We start from the raw sequence: 13,774 nt of genomic DNA, 5'->3' as shown, positions 1-13,774 counted from the left end.
AACCCCACACGACAGTTGTCAAAATCAAGAGACAGCAAGAATTTGTGAAATGTCAAGAATGCACCAACATTAAGCTGAAAGAAGCTGGAGCAATGGAGCTGTGTGTTTGTTGCTGCTTTTAATACTTAAAATTCTGCTCCTGTGAAGTTACTGTTTTTCAAGGAAAAAAAACCCCAAACAAAGTTGGAGTTCTTTCCCAATAAGAGCTATAGACTTTTGACTGGTTCAACACTGACGTTAACAAGATTTACAAAATATTATTTCAAGTATCCTTTTTTAATCACAGTGAAAATGTAAGACCAAGATGTAAGTGTTGAAGTGAATGACTGAAAGTTTCTTAGATGAAAAAGGCAAAGGTACTAAATCAAAACATAGAAAAATGCTTAAACGCATTTCCTTCATGTGATATGAATAGAAAGGTTATCTGTAAAAAGTTAGAAAAATTAAAATAAATTACATATTTAAGTACACTTTCCCTTCAGCATTTCTATAAAAATTCAGAACAGTGTACTTTGGAATATACACAGAGTAAAAATGCACAGGTGCCGTAGTCATCGCCGGTATCTACACAACGTCACATCAGCGTCTTGCTGCAGTCGGGTTTATTTGTTATTTGAGCTCCTCCTGGGAAACCTCAATATACCCAACTAATTGGGACCCACTGCGGTTCCAGCCTCAGCCTCTCGATAGCAGTCTGCAGCTTCTCGAAGGCTTTGTCTAGGTTGTCATTTACAATGGTCAGATCAAAATAGTGGTTGTATGCCCTCTGGATCCGTGCGCTTTCATCCACTGTCTTCTTTAAATCAGTATCCTGGTGAAGAGATCAGAGAATCAACCAGGTTGGGAAAGAAAGACCTCCAGGATCATCAAGTAGGTGTTACGGAGAACACAAAACTTGGTGAATCCTTATAAACGTGCAAGAAGTATCCCTTTATTATGACTACTTAAGGTTATATAAAGAACAAATTTTAAAAAGAATGAAAGTTTTCATTTATAGCAAATCCACACAGATCTTCAGCTAAAATGTACTGAAAGGGCTGAACAAGTTATGAGCTGTGCCAGTAATGTTAAATATGACTACCAAATGTTTGCAAATCTTGCCATTTTTAAGTAAGTCAATAGAAGCACACGAGCTTATGCACATCAGTTTGTATCTGCAACTGACGTTCCAATTAGAATGAAAGCAATGCTTTAGGAATGAGTCAATCACTTATGTAAATGTATTTGTGCACTTCATTTCCACAGAAAGCACGAGAAAGGTCAAGAATTTAAATCAGTGGGAAGTGAAAGACAGTGAAATATACATTTCTAGTAGAAGAAAGCTCTAGAATACTTCCTGCTTTTGGAGGCTACATTTCAGCCTTCCTCACGTGACACCACATCCTGATTTGTAAACTACTGCTGCATTACTTAAGCTCTGATATAAGCTACAAAATATGCAGGGAATTTATATCCCTACATTACAAAGCCTTCATGAAGTGCTGTCACTGAGCAGTTTTTTTATGTTCCATTAGTCCTACATTCTTAGAAAATCCCTCTCCACTTCTGCACAAAAGCCATTTCTTTGTAAGCTGTTCTGAGATTTGTTCCCTTGGCAGTACTTTTAAAATGTTCATGTCCTGTTACAGTTGTAAACAGAAAAGCCAAAATGAAAAAGTAAGCTTCTGAATAGCCTCTCCTTCCCAGTAAATGAAGGAGATGAACAAATGTATCACCCCAACAATCATAATTTTTGCAATGGAATGGTTTAGGATGCTAGAAATAATATAGACAGACCCACTAGCAAGCAGAACATAATACTTCAAATGACATTTGTTTTTCACATGTTCAGGAGGTACAAGAATATGAAATGGGAAACCCTGCTCTTTATATACATGAGTACAGATACGATTCAGAACACGTAAAGATACATTAAGTGTACATTTAAAATATAACTATCCTCTTTATTATTCATAAGGACAAGTAAAAGAGAGGCAAGCATGTCGCCTAGGGAATCAAATATTAGGAAGTGCAGGGAATTATCTTTATACTTGTCTGGACAGTTTTAACTTTGCCTTCTTAACACAGAATCACAGAATGGTTTGGGTTGGAAGGGACCTTAAAGCTCATCCAGTTCCAGCGGGCAGGGACACTTTCCACTAGAGCAGGTTGCTCCAAGCCCCATCCAGCCTGGCCTTGAACACTGCCAGGGATGGGGCGGCCACAGCTTCTCTGGGCAACCTGCGCCAGCGCCTCATCACCCTCACAGGGAAGAATTTCTTCCCAATGTCTCATCTAAATCTCCCTTCTGTCAGGTTAAAGCCATTCCCCCCTGTCCTGTCCCTACATGCCCTTGTAAAAAGCCCCTCTCCAGCTTTCTTGTAGGGCCCCCTTTAGGCACTGGGAGCTGCTCTAAGGTCTCCCCGGAGCCCCCTCTTCTCCAGGCTGAACCACACCAGCTCTCTCAGCCTCCCTCCATTGGAGAGGTGCTCCAGCCCTCTCTCATCTCATTCTTGTAGATGCACTGCAAAATTCAGGGTTCATATGGAGCAGGGAGGAGGAAAGGCAGAGCATCCACATAGATATTAGAATCTGTAACAGCCAGAATCCACAACTAGGACTGACAGTCTCTGACGTGCTTAAGAGAATGGGATCTCACAGGTTTGAAAAGAGGAAAGAAGAAATTGGGGGGGGAGGGGGGGGAAGAGACTAAAAATCCCATATTCATTTAGTGGAAATTAAACCACCAGCCCCTTCTTACTGCTCTGAATGCCTCATCAGCATTATACAAGATATTGTGACTATCTATCTAAGCTGCAGCACTATTGTTGTGAGTTGCCAGCTAACCATGTCTTTTCTCAGATGGGGAAGCTGCACTATTCCTTAACTGCTCAACCTGGCTTTTTTGCTTTGGTGCTGCAGCGGGTGAAGGTCATGTCCATATAGAATTTATCATTTGCTGCACTGGAGGAAGCATGTCTCATTCCCCTCTGCTACACACGGTGTCTCAGAAAAGGAGAGAAGATGTAAGGAATAAAATGTGCCACTTCACTTTACATAACAAATCCAAGGAACTTAAACGGAAGAGAAGCTATTCAACACTTCCTACTCCAGCAGCTCCCAGGCATTCTCAGTGCAGCATGTGTTTGCTGGTTTGTTTTTTGTTTGTGTGTGTTTGTTTTCTTTATGTAAGCTGCTGTGTCTTTCCTAAGGATTACAGATTCCATTTTTAAAGCACACCTATATTACAAGACACACCCAAAGAAAACTTTTTTGGGGAAAAGATGTGGAAAGTAAAGGAAAGACATTTACATAAAAGAACAATTCCCACCATCAAATATCTCCCATTTGCTGCAAATAATCAAAGGTGACACTTCCCAAAGAACGCACTACAAGTAATTTTTGTAATCAACACTTTTCTGTAAGAGGTCTATTTTTAAGAAAGAAGCAATCTGCCTTACACATAGTACTTGATTAACTTCTACTAAGTAATCAGCAAAAGCCTTGCCTTACTTTTCTTAAAGATATTCATTTCAGAACAAAATCCATCTAAAATGAAAGGTAAAACCCTAAAATAATAATATCAGAACATCCTATTCAAAGCAAACTAACTATGAAATAATCTGCTTACAGTGAGCAGTTTGGTTGTAATTCCAGCATCTACCACAGCCTTGTGCATAGCACGCAGAGTCTCCAACTCCGGAGCAGCAATAAACACCACATAGGGCATGAATTCGGAAGTCCTCAGTATTTTCAGGGCCTAGAAGCAAAGAGGAAGAAAAAAAACCCCAAAGTTTGAGAATGACTCACCACACGTCACTGTTACTTAAGGGGCACTGCAAAACTAGTCTGTTACAATAGGCAGAAACACATAAGCGAAGATTCCTATTTCTATTTTAGAAACTCCTAACACTGCTTTTTGAAACGCTCAGCATCATTCTTTCCCTGGCTAAAAAGATTATTTACGACTCTGTAAGCCTCCCCTTCTACGCAGAATCCTTGTTGGCTTTTTTCCATCTTTCTAACTCATTCCAACTAAGTGCCACAAACGCAAGAATCCAGTTGATAATGTAATCTTCAAACCACATAAGACTTCAAATTTAAAGGCATACCACTTCAACACTACACTCCTACACTTGTAGTGTAACATTATAAACGATATACCTGTGGATTCACATCCAAGATGCAGGTCCTTCCTGTCTGAACAACTTCAAGGATGGAATCAATTTTAGTGCCATAAAGATTTCCTTCATATTCTCCATGCTCTAAATATCTGCCAGCTTTAATATCCATCTCCATTTCAGCTCGTGACACGAATCTGTACGCTTGCCCATCCTTTTCATCATCCCTGGGCTTTCGTGAGGTAACTAAACAAAAAATTTAAAGTACAAATTGAATGTTTTCTTTTTTTATTTGGAATACAAATATGAGGCTGGACTGCCTGATAGGGAAAGTACAATAGACATTAACATACAATTACATTTTTTCCATACAAGATTAATTATTCTAATGTAAGTTTCAAAACTGAACACAGCCCCTCCTGTTCCCTTTATTTCTATTCTTTCCTATATGTTGCTTACCATTTGCCTATTTTCTTTGTATTACTCCTTCACACCATATACAGTACTCATTAATGTGATCTTTTTAATTATTCACTTCATATAATATTAAAGTGACTTCGAATCGAATGAAAGTTTAACTCTCAAATGCCAAATACATTTCTGAAAATAACTGAGCACACATCAAAATCTGCACTGTCCTGCCCCCCAAGCCCTAGCACATACTTTGCTCACTGTATTTGCCCTGTTACTTAGGATAGAATTACCTGAGCTAGCTATAAAGAAAGTTAGCTTAAATATCAGAAGAAACCCAGCCACTGCAGCAGAAAATGAGTGGAGGCTAGCTAATGCTGCTTTCCAGGACAACTTACCCTTCAAAGGAAGGTGAATTCACTGCAGACAGATTAAAGCCAATTTTTAAGTAAAACATTAGCAGCTCTCTTGGGTATTGGCCATGCTGTGCAGTGCAGGCATTGTTTAAGCAAGAAAGTGAAAATAAAGTAAATGAAATAGAAGTGTCAGATTATTACCAACTTCAGTGTCCTATCACAATATTACTTTATTAAATTCTTCGCATTTAATCAGATTTGAACTCTAAAATATATTAAGTGATATATAGCAAGTGGATCCCTTTGGCAATACTTTTGTATCATCACTGGTGACACAGCATTACTTGGTGCAACTTGGTGATACAAGTGGAAAGCATGCTCCCCCTTCCAGTAATTCCTATCAACTTTGTTATTATTGAAAACTCAGGTGAAATGATGTTCTGAAGCTGCTAGCAAGAAACCTATTACTACAGTATCTAGGCTTTAGCCAAGATCTACACAAATTTTAAAACTGGAATGGTTAATACAATTAAAAAATCATAGCAGTTTGAGACAAATTTTGGAGAATGAGCTTCGACAGTTTACAGCATACAGAGAGTGTATATAGAGAAGACGCTATATACAATAAATTATGTACTGCATGTGCATGATTAGATTGTCAGATTGCTAAGTCAGGATGTTTTTTTTATGCCTTTGAAGGGTGCTCAAGAGCTCCAAGTAAAAGCATTTTAACACTGTGTTGCATTATTTACATATATTTAAATATCTATGTAGTATTTTAGATAAAACAATAATTCTGAGGGCTTTTTAAAAAGGGAATAAAGAATTTTATATGTAATAAAAAGTTTCTTCCTATTTTGCCAATATGAAATAAGGAGATTCCCAGAGAAAGATTTCTTCTACAAAATTAACACTTAGAAGTCAACCTTGCTGTCAGTTACACATAGCAATTCTAAGTGCCAGTTCTGGTATTAGAGATTCAGTGAATCAGAGAGACTGGTTCTCTTATGTTGCACAATTTATCTTTCAGACCTCTCCCTCCTCCCCGTATTATCAGATCTACTTGTTGCCCAGTGAAAACAGAAGGGAAAAGACTGGATTTGAAATTCTGAAAAGCAGCTGGCAGGAGGAGAATAATAATGTGACTTGGATAGACCTCTCTGGTCAGCAAACAGGAGAGGGCTGTTAAAGAAATAAAGATCTTGCGAATGAGCGAAGTAACTATCTGTGAGGAAGGCAAGAAAACAATGCTTCCGTAAGACAGGAGGGGTGTTTTTGAAGTTGATAGAAAAAAAGAAAGATCATGGGCTTGAGGCTAGATGTATTAAGACATAACAGTACCATACAGTTCTTGGAGATCACACACACTTCAGTTTTATTAGAAGTGTGTTGCTTCTCCCTACATTTCTGATACTAAAGAAAGAATTTATAATGCCTAGGGTGCTTCTACAGATGGAAAACTGAATGGCAGACCTGAGAAACTCCAGTGACTGTTCATTACAGGAGAGTATTAGGAACTTCTAGAATCCTCTCAGAAACTGATGGTGACCAGCACTGAAGAAACCTAGCAGACTGAAACACTGCAGATACAAAAACTGTTTTACTGCACCATCAGTAACATTTAACCAGTATTTTCATTGTCATCATGTTATTTCTGTTGTCTGAGAAGATGAAGAAACCTTTTTTTTTGTTTTCCCATGCTACATAATTTTTATATTCTGACAAAATTTCTCCTACCCTGAATCACTGGGATAAACACCAGGTATTATCCAGATAGTAAAAGACTCGAAGTATGATATTGCAATAGGAGTGCTGGCAACTTACATGGCACTGTGGTTCCAAACCTAGTAGGATTCAGTACTATAAACCTGTTCTTCAAACTTCTTCGCCCCACTCCTTGGGCCCCAATTAAGACCAATGTTTTCCTCTGAAAAGGAGGCATTTTGGCTACTTCCTCATAGATCTGGATTTCATGACGATCAAATTCTACATTGAGAAATGTACAAAACCAGTTAATACACAGCACTGTAAGAAAAAAAATGAAGAAGCAGTCATGCTATATATAAACAAACCATATGCAAATATAAATAGTACTCCAAAAGCATTAATTCTGACACAAGCTTTCTTGTTTTAAATTGGTATGGGAATAAAATAGTTAGCCCTTCACAGACAGCATAAATCAGATTATTACCTTTACTTCCAGTGAAAAAATCTGAGCTTGATCAGAACGGGAAAACTGATTAACAATTAGTGAGCTTTCACGGCATCACAAAATTCTTAAGGATGGAAGGTATCTCTGGATGGCATCTGGTCCAACCCCCTGCTCAAGCAGGGCTACCTGGAAACGATGGTCAGGACCACGTCCAGGTGGCTGTCAACTATCTTCAAGGAGGGAGACTCAACAACCTCTCTGGGAAACTCAGTCACCCTCGCAGTGGAAAAAGTGTTTCTTGATGTTCAGAGGGAGTATCCTGTGTTGCTGCTTGTTGCCTCTGGTCTTGTCACTGGGCTTCTCTGAACAGAAAGAGCCTGGCTCTGTCCTCTTTGCACCCTCCCTTCAGGTATTTATACCCACTGATGAGATCCCCCTGAGCCTTCTCCAGGCTGAACAGGCCCAGCTCAGCCTCTCCTCATAGGAAAGATGCTCCAGTCCTTTCATCATCTTTGTATGTCCATGTTTCCCTTGCACTGAGGAGGAGCCCAGTATGCTTCAGGTGTGGCTTCATCAGTGCTGAGTAGAGGGGAAGGATCACATCCCTCAACCTGCTGACAGCAAAGCTTTCACTTTTTTTTTCCTCTTCTAACAAACAATTTTTCTCTGACCCTCACCTACCAAAAGATGTACTCAGCACCACCATATCTTCACTGGTCATTATTGCTTTTAAACCATAACAACTACCTGATCAAACAAATTTCTAATCAAATACTTTACTGCAATTCTTCCAGCTTTGGATCCTCTAGACTCTGCAGGTTCAGAAGGCTAAAGTACTCTGATGTATATGGAATATTAAGAGATACCTGCATTTCTTGTAGTGAGATACATCATCTTTTTCTTTTTTTTGCTGCTTATTGTTCCACAGAAAGGCCCTAGGAAAAGAAAAAATAAATAAGAAACTCATAATTTTAGCTAAATGTCTTTTTCCAAAGCTTATTTACAAGAACATATGCAGAATATATTAATTAAAATGTATAAGATTAATTAAAATGTATAGATTAATAAAATGTATAGATTAATTAAAATGTATAAGATTAATTAAAATGTATAAGGACTATTTAGATTTTTATATATTCTAGGGCAGGAGATCATATATATTTTTGTACACATCAAATGGTATAGTAAGAACTGAACACAGAGAACAAATTAATTTTCCTAAAAAGCTTTGTAAAAAGCAGCAGAAAAATCCATCAAACGTGTTTAATATATTAACCTTCAGTGTATGCTACAAAAACATCATAAAAAAGCACTTTTTTAAAAAAAGTTAATAATAATTAAATTATTTGCCTTTCCCACTTAACTTAGCTTTTCATCAGCAGGTGGCAAAATTGATTCCTATGATTCCTATCGATTCCTGTTCCTTAGTCTATGAAGACTAAGCATAGACTTTAGCCTTTGTCCTTCAATCAAAGCCAAAATACAATAATTAGCATTTCAGAGTGTTCAGTGTATTCTCACACAGCAGTTTTCTAGTCTTTATGAAGGCAGGAAAGGCATTAACAGATGGAGCAAAATCTATCTCTGAAATTCATTAAATCTTACCTGAATTGTCCCAGTCCCTCCTCACAAAGGCCTTTCTCTTCTCTTCCAGGAACTGGCTGGGAATAAGCCCTGCACTTCCTCCTTCTTTCACATGACTAGCCTGGGGGTAAAAAAGAAAAATCATAGGTTAAGTTGCAAGAAGCATTTTTCTTATTGACATAGTGATGTCTGACCTTCACACTGCCAATGTTTCCCAAAGGTGGTATTGATACATTTACTACTGAGACTTGGAAATTCAAACTCAGATGTGGCTATTAAAATTCTGTCTTACAGTAACAGTGTCCTCCCATTGCGTATTAAAATTCAGGAAACATAAATAAAATAGACAGATTTCATTACTGGTTCCCATTAAGTTAGTAAGCTCCTATAGCCATAAACCTTTGGCATCAAAATGGAATTCTCCAGACATTGAACTCTCAAGTGACAAACCCAAAGACTTTCTAGTACACTGTAGATGTATTTTGTACTCTTGAGCTGCTCCAAACAGGTTCCAGTGCAGCTTGTTAACTGTCATTTCACAGTCAATGTCATTAACACATGCCTAATCATGCCTTAAGCTTTTTACACTAACTAGAGATTTAAAATCTTAGTAACTGAAGTATTCCTTGTAATGAAAGTTTGGCTAATATTCTGTACAAAGTAATTTCATGGCTAGCTCAATTGCCAGCAAGCTTAACACATACAAACACACAATTACGATATGTACACTTTTCTTCTCCATAACTGGTCAGCCTGTCTCTTGCTAACAGAACTGTCTGCTTTTACCTATGGCTGGTATTTTACACTTAGCAAGTTTTCAGTAACAGCCTGGCATTTCTAGAAAACACAAAGGAAACCCAATTTTCTCTCCACTGGCACAATCTGCATAGCAGGACTCGCAACACACTATGCTGGTTTAACACATTTCATGTTTGCCACTGATTGAGTATTTAAGTTTTATTTCTTGTGGACTACCAGAAGTTGCAACTGGAGGATTTGAAAAGCAATACAGAACACAGCATGTAAGCTAAATGTCAAACTACTACAGAGTTAATTGAAACTAATGAACTTGGCAGTAAGAAATTTTTTGCCTTCCCTCACACTTTTTTAGTCTGTTATTACTGTCACTGACAAGCAACAGAATTCAGTAGCAGTTGTTGATGTATATTCAGATATTTTTGTAGCTCCTAAAGAAGTAATACATCTATTGCTCTCAAGTAATGTTTGGCTCACTGTTGCTTGTTATCTAGCAAGCGGTGAGCAATTTAGGGGTAGAAAAGGAAATGAGTAATGCTAAACTTTTTAACTAGATTGCCACTGCCACTTGCAGTTTTGAGTACCTCGGTTGAGAAGAGTGTCTTATAGCTTCAATCACCCCACTTTCAATGGCACTGGTGATGTTTTATTGTATGTATAGTGTCTTGTAAAAAATAAAAACACCATAAGCACTGGATTACAATTCTACTGAAGGACTGAATGAGGAAACAGAACCTTAAAGCATGATGAACTGTTAATATTTGAAATAGCACCAAACATTTTGATTATGACCATGCATGTTACAGCTCACAGACACTGACCACCACTGTAGAAATAAAGATACCACTTCTCCAAATAGCTATTCTCACCCCTCTTCAAATCCACAGGGTTAATCTCCCTCTCTCTCCTCAACTCTGAGCACTCAGGAAGGGGTCCACTTCTTCTAGAGTTGCTGTCAGGGAAGGCTTACCACAATTGACATAGTTCAACCTAAGACTTTCTGCTAGAAATTGTCCACTTAAATTGGCTGTGGAATGTCTAGGCTTATGATACAAGAACAAAGACAAATAAATAGCAGTAATAGCAAAATGAGTGTTATGGATACAATTCATACCATTCAATTTTCTTTAGTATTTCAACTGTTAATATCTTGATATTAGCTTGAAATTGGATTGCAATGTAAATATTTTTTCTTATATCTACTCTTAAAGGGAAGCAGATCATCATCTAAAGAGTTTACTATTACAGCAACTAGTGAAGCTTTTAAGGGGGTTTTATTTTATTTTTTAATCTTTTTACCAACCTGCCACCAATTTGGATCTTCCCGGTTTACAATCTGAAGAATTTCTCCTTTAGAAAATTTCAAACCTGCTTCTTTGCATGGGATGAGGTTGTCATTATATGGATTATAATCAAAATGACACTTCACAAAAACCTGAAATGTGTAAAAAATTTACAAAGCTTAAACATTATAAAATGCATTCTGATTTATTTGTCAAACTGAAATAATGTCTTTACCTACAGTTAGATACGATCAAAGTTGCATTTAGCAAGTAAAATACAATCTGTGGAAAAAAATGGCATATACCAGCTGAGAGAGTAGAATAATCAGCAGTGCAAACCTTGGATGAAAGAGCTTCATGATAAAAATAAAACCCCCAACTGTTCTATTTGGACAATGTATTACAAAACACTCATTTCTGCATTTCAGTATGTACAACTCAATTAGTATTCTGACTTTAAATTACTTAAAATATAAATAAATTCTCAGAATGTGAGCACTGTATTCAGGGCTTCTTAAGAATTAATGTGGCCATTAAATCAATGTTTTAAATCAAGCAAGGAATGTGACTGCTTAAGACTCACACTTGATGCAGTGGAAGAAACAGCAAGTTGCATCAGTACACTAGAATTATCTTACACCTTTTTCTACCAGGCTGGGGAACAAAGGAAGCAGCACACCTGCCTCAAATACAGCACGTTCCCTCAGCATGTACTCAGTGCTGGCACAGCCTATTACAGTCACAAGCATTAGACCTACTGCTCGAAGGAGCGTCTTATAAGATGTTTCAGAGGCTTAGAGGACTTGTTTTAGAGGAACAAGTTAGCTCTGCAGTGGAGAAATCAACAGCCTAGAGCAACAACAAAAGGATAAGGAATTGCCACCACCCAAGTTCCTACTTAAGTTGGGGAGTTCAAGCTGATCTGTCGAATTCAGTATGTTCCTGAATACTCTGAAGCGGATTACTTGGACACTGATCATGGTATAAACACATGCAGTTCACTGCAGTTTAGTGTGATTGTGGCTAGGTCAGCAGAGGTCACTGGATGTCAAAGAAACATGATTTATGTGTAGTATACAAATGCTTATCAATCTTAGATACTAATTAAGTTTTTTTTATGCAGGGATATTAGGTGTGGTATTAATCTACAGAGTAAACCCACTTCCAAAACGTAATTAAAGTGAATAAAGTATCTACATTTTAGACTTCTTGCCAGCATTAAATACACAAAATAATCAAAAAATCTTAAAATAACCTTTTGACAGAAACTTTAGAAACGTGCTACTGACCTGTTGAGGAATAACAGTGTCTCTGTAGCTGGGGAGAATCTTCAGAGTGACACTGCCACTAATATTTTTCAGCAGTTCCTGCAATTCTTTTGGATTGTTTCCAACCTCATGGCCATTCACCTCTTTAATAATGTCACCTACGTGCAGAAGACCTTGTCGATCTATCATTCCACCGTGAAGAATTCGTGCTATTACGAGATCATTGTTCTCAACTCTAAATGTTACACCCTGAAAGAGGTATGTGACACCTAGTTTACCACCATTTGAATTTCAATTTCATTTTACCATTATGTCAAGGAAAAACATGTGATCTTCTATCTACCCCAATACAACCAGACAGTAAGATTTACTACAGTGTTAAGAGTTCCTAATACGCAGATAAGCATCAGGTGACAAAAGTGCTTTCAGACAAGCTTTTCATATGACTGAATGATGACTGTATTTTCATTATTACGTGTAATCCTCTCATTTTGTACCAGGACCAAAAGGGACACTGTGTTAGTCATGCTAGCAAGTCATTCATCCTTGTGACTGCTTATTCACATCCCATAATTTCTTAAAGAAAACAAATAAATTCTTGTATCAACCTCTCAATACTGATCTTGTCACCCATTAAATTACACAGCATAATAATAGAAACAAAACATAATGCAAGAAATCAGGCACATGAAAACATTTTCACTCAGACTTTAAAGGCACACGTATCTTCAGTGACTTACCAGTGGTTCTCCTGCTCTTTTGTGAATTCCAAGGATACGAATAGCATCTACTGGAACAATCTGATTGTTCACTGAAGAATTATTGACTTCTGGGCTAGAAGGAGGGGAATCGTAACATTTTGAAGCCACAATATCATGTGCTTCTAAGAGTGACTGCAAAGAAACAGAAAAAAACCTTTGTTTTAAACCATGACATAACCATCTCCAAAAGGATTTAGTGCTGAATAACCACTGAATCTGCCTGTTTGGGATCAGACCATAAAACTCTTACTTCACATGGAATGGAGCAAAAATTGACATACAAGTACTCACGTGGACTGAAAAGCCTATTATCTTGGTAAATATGCTCTCTTTTGTAAATACAAATGCTGCTTCTTAAGGAAGCATAGAAGAAATACAACGAATCTGGGAGGAATATGTGATCTTGCAGAAAGATGGAAAAAGGAGTATCTAAAATAGCTTTCCACCTAATGAGACAGTATCTGAGCAAATGGTTAAAGTAAACAAACAACCCTCTGCAAAAAAAAAAAAGAAGATAACTCATCATTAGACACTTGTGTTTAATGTAATAAAATTTTTCTCCACAATAATTTGGATAATTACAGGTATGCAAGGATATCTAGCAATCTGCGGAATGAGTGCTTTCTGCTTGCATAAAGCCAAGGCAGAATTCTAGCACCAAATGAATCCAAGTTGACAGAATTCACTTTCTGGAAGACGGTAACTCAGCCCCTGTCGTTAATGGTGTTTTCACCAGTCCATACACATAAATAAGCAAAAGGAGGAGATCCAAATAAATATAATCATCTTTGGAAGACAATGCAATTTAGACTTGATTTTCTCATAAAAGATACTTTAAATTTAAAGAAAAGATTTATAAGACAATACATACAAGTAAAACAATATCATACTTTCAAAATTAGACAGTTTCTCTATGGAAGAGGGAAAGTTTTTTTTAAAGAGACCCCTATAGCCAGCTTCTATGATAGTTGTAGATAGATTCTATAGCGCAGAAGTCTCACTAACAGATGTAGAAAGAGGAAAAGAAGCAAGTGAAAGAGATGCCTACGAGGCTTCAAACAACATAGTTTTGTCTCAAACAGTGACCTGATGAGACAGCATTG

General features: G+C 37.4%; 1 protein-coding gene across 1 annotated transcript; it reads right to left on the bottom strand.

The window, feature by feature from the left end:
• Nucleotides 1–265: 265 nt before the first annotated feature.
• MPP6 (membrane protein, palmitoylated 6 (MAGUK p55 subfamily member 6)) lies at nt 266–12,825 on the bottom strand (the record flags this gene model as incomplete). The annotated part of the gene is made up of 9 exons (XM_010011615.1): nt 266–811; nt 3,611–3,739; nt 4,144–4,346; nt 6,692–6,853; nt 7,886–7,954; nt 8,625–8,724; nt 10,663–10,794; nt 11,932–12,159; nt 12,651–12,825. Coding segments are annotated over 9 exons (1,375 nt in total), but the record flags the coding sequence as incomplete, so codon positions are not given.
• Between the last annotated feature and the right edge of the window lie 949 nt (nt 12,826–13,774).

The sequence above is a fragment of the Nestor notabilis genome, unplaced genomic scaffold (assembly GCF_000696875.1).
Source record: "Nestor notabilis isolate BGI_N333 unplaced genomic scaffold, ASM69687v1 scaffold13333, whole genome shotgun sequence".
NCBI lineage: Eukaryota > Metazoa > Chordata > Aves > Psittaciformes > Psittacidae > Nestor > Nestor notabilis.
The sequence above is the reverse complement of the archived record's forward strand: the minus strand, read 5'-3'. Positions and strand labels throughout refer to the sequence as shown.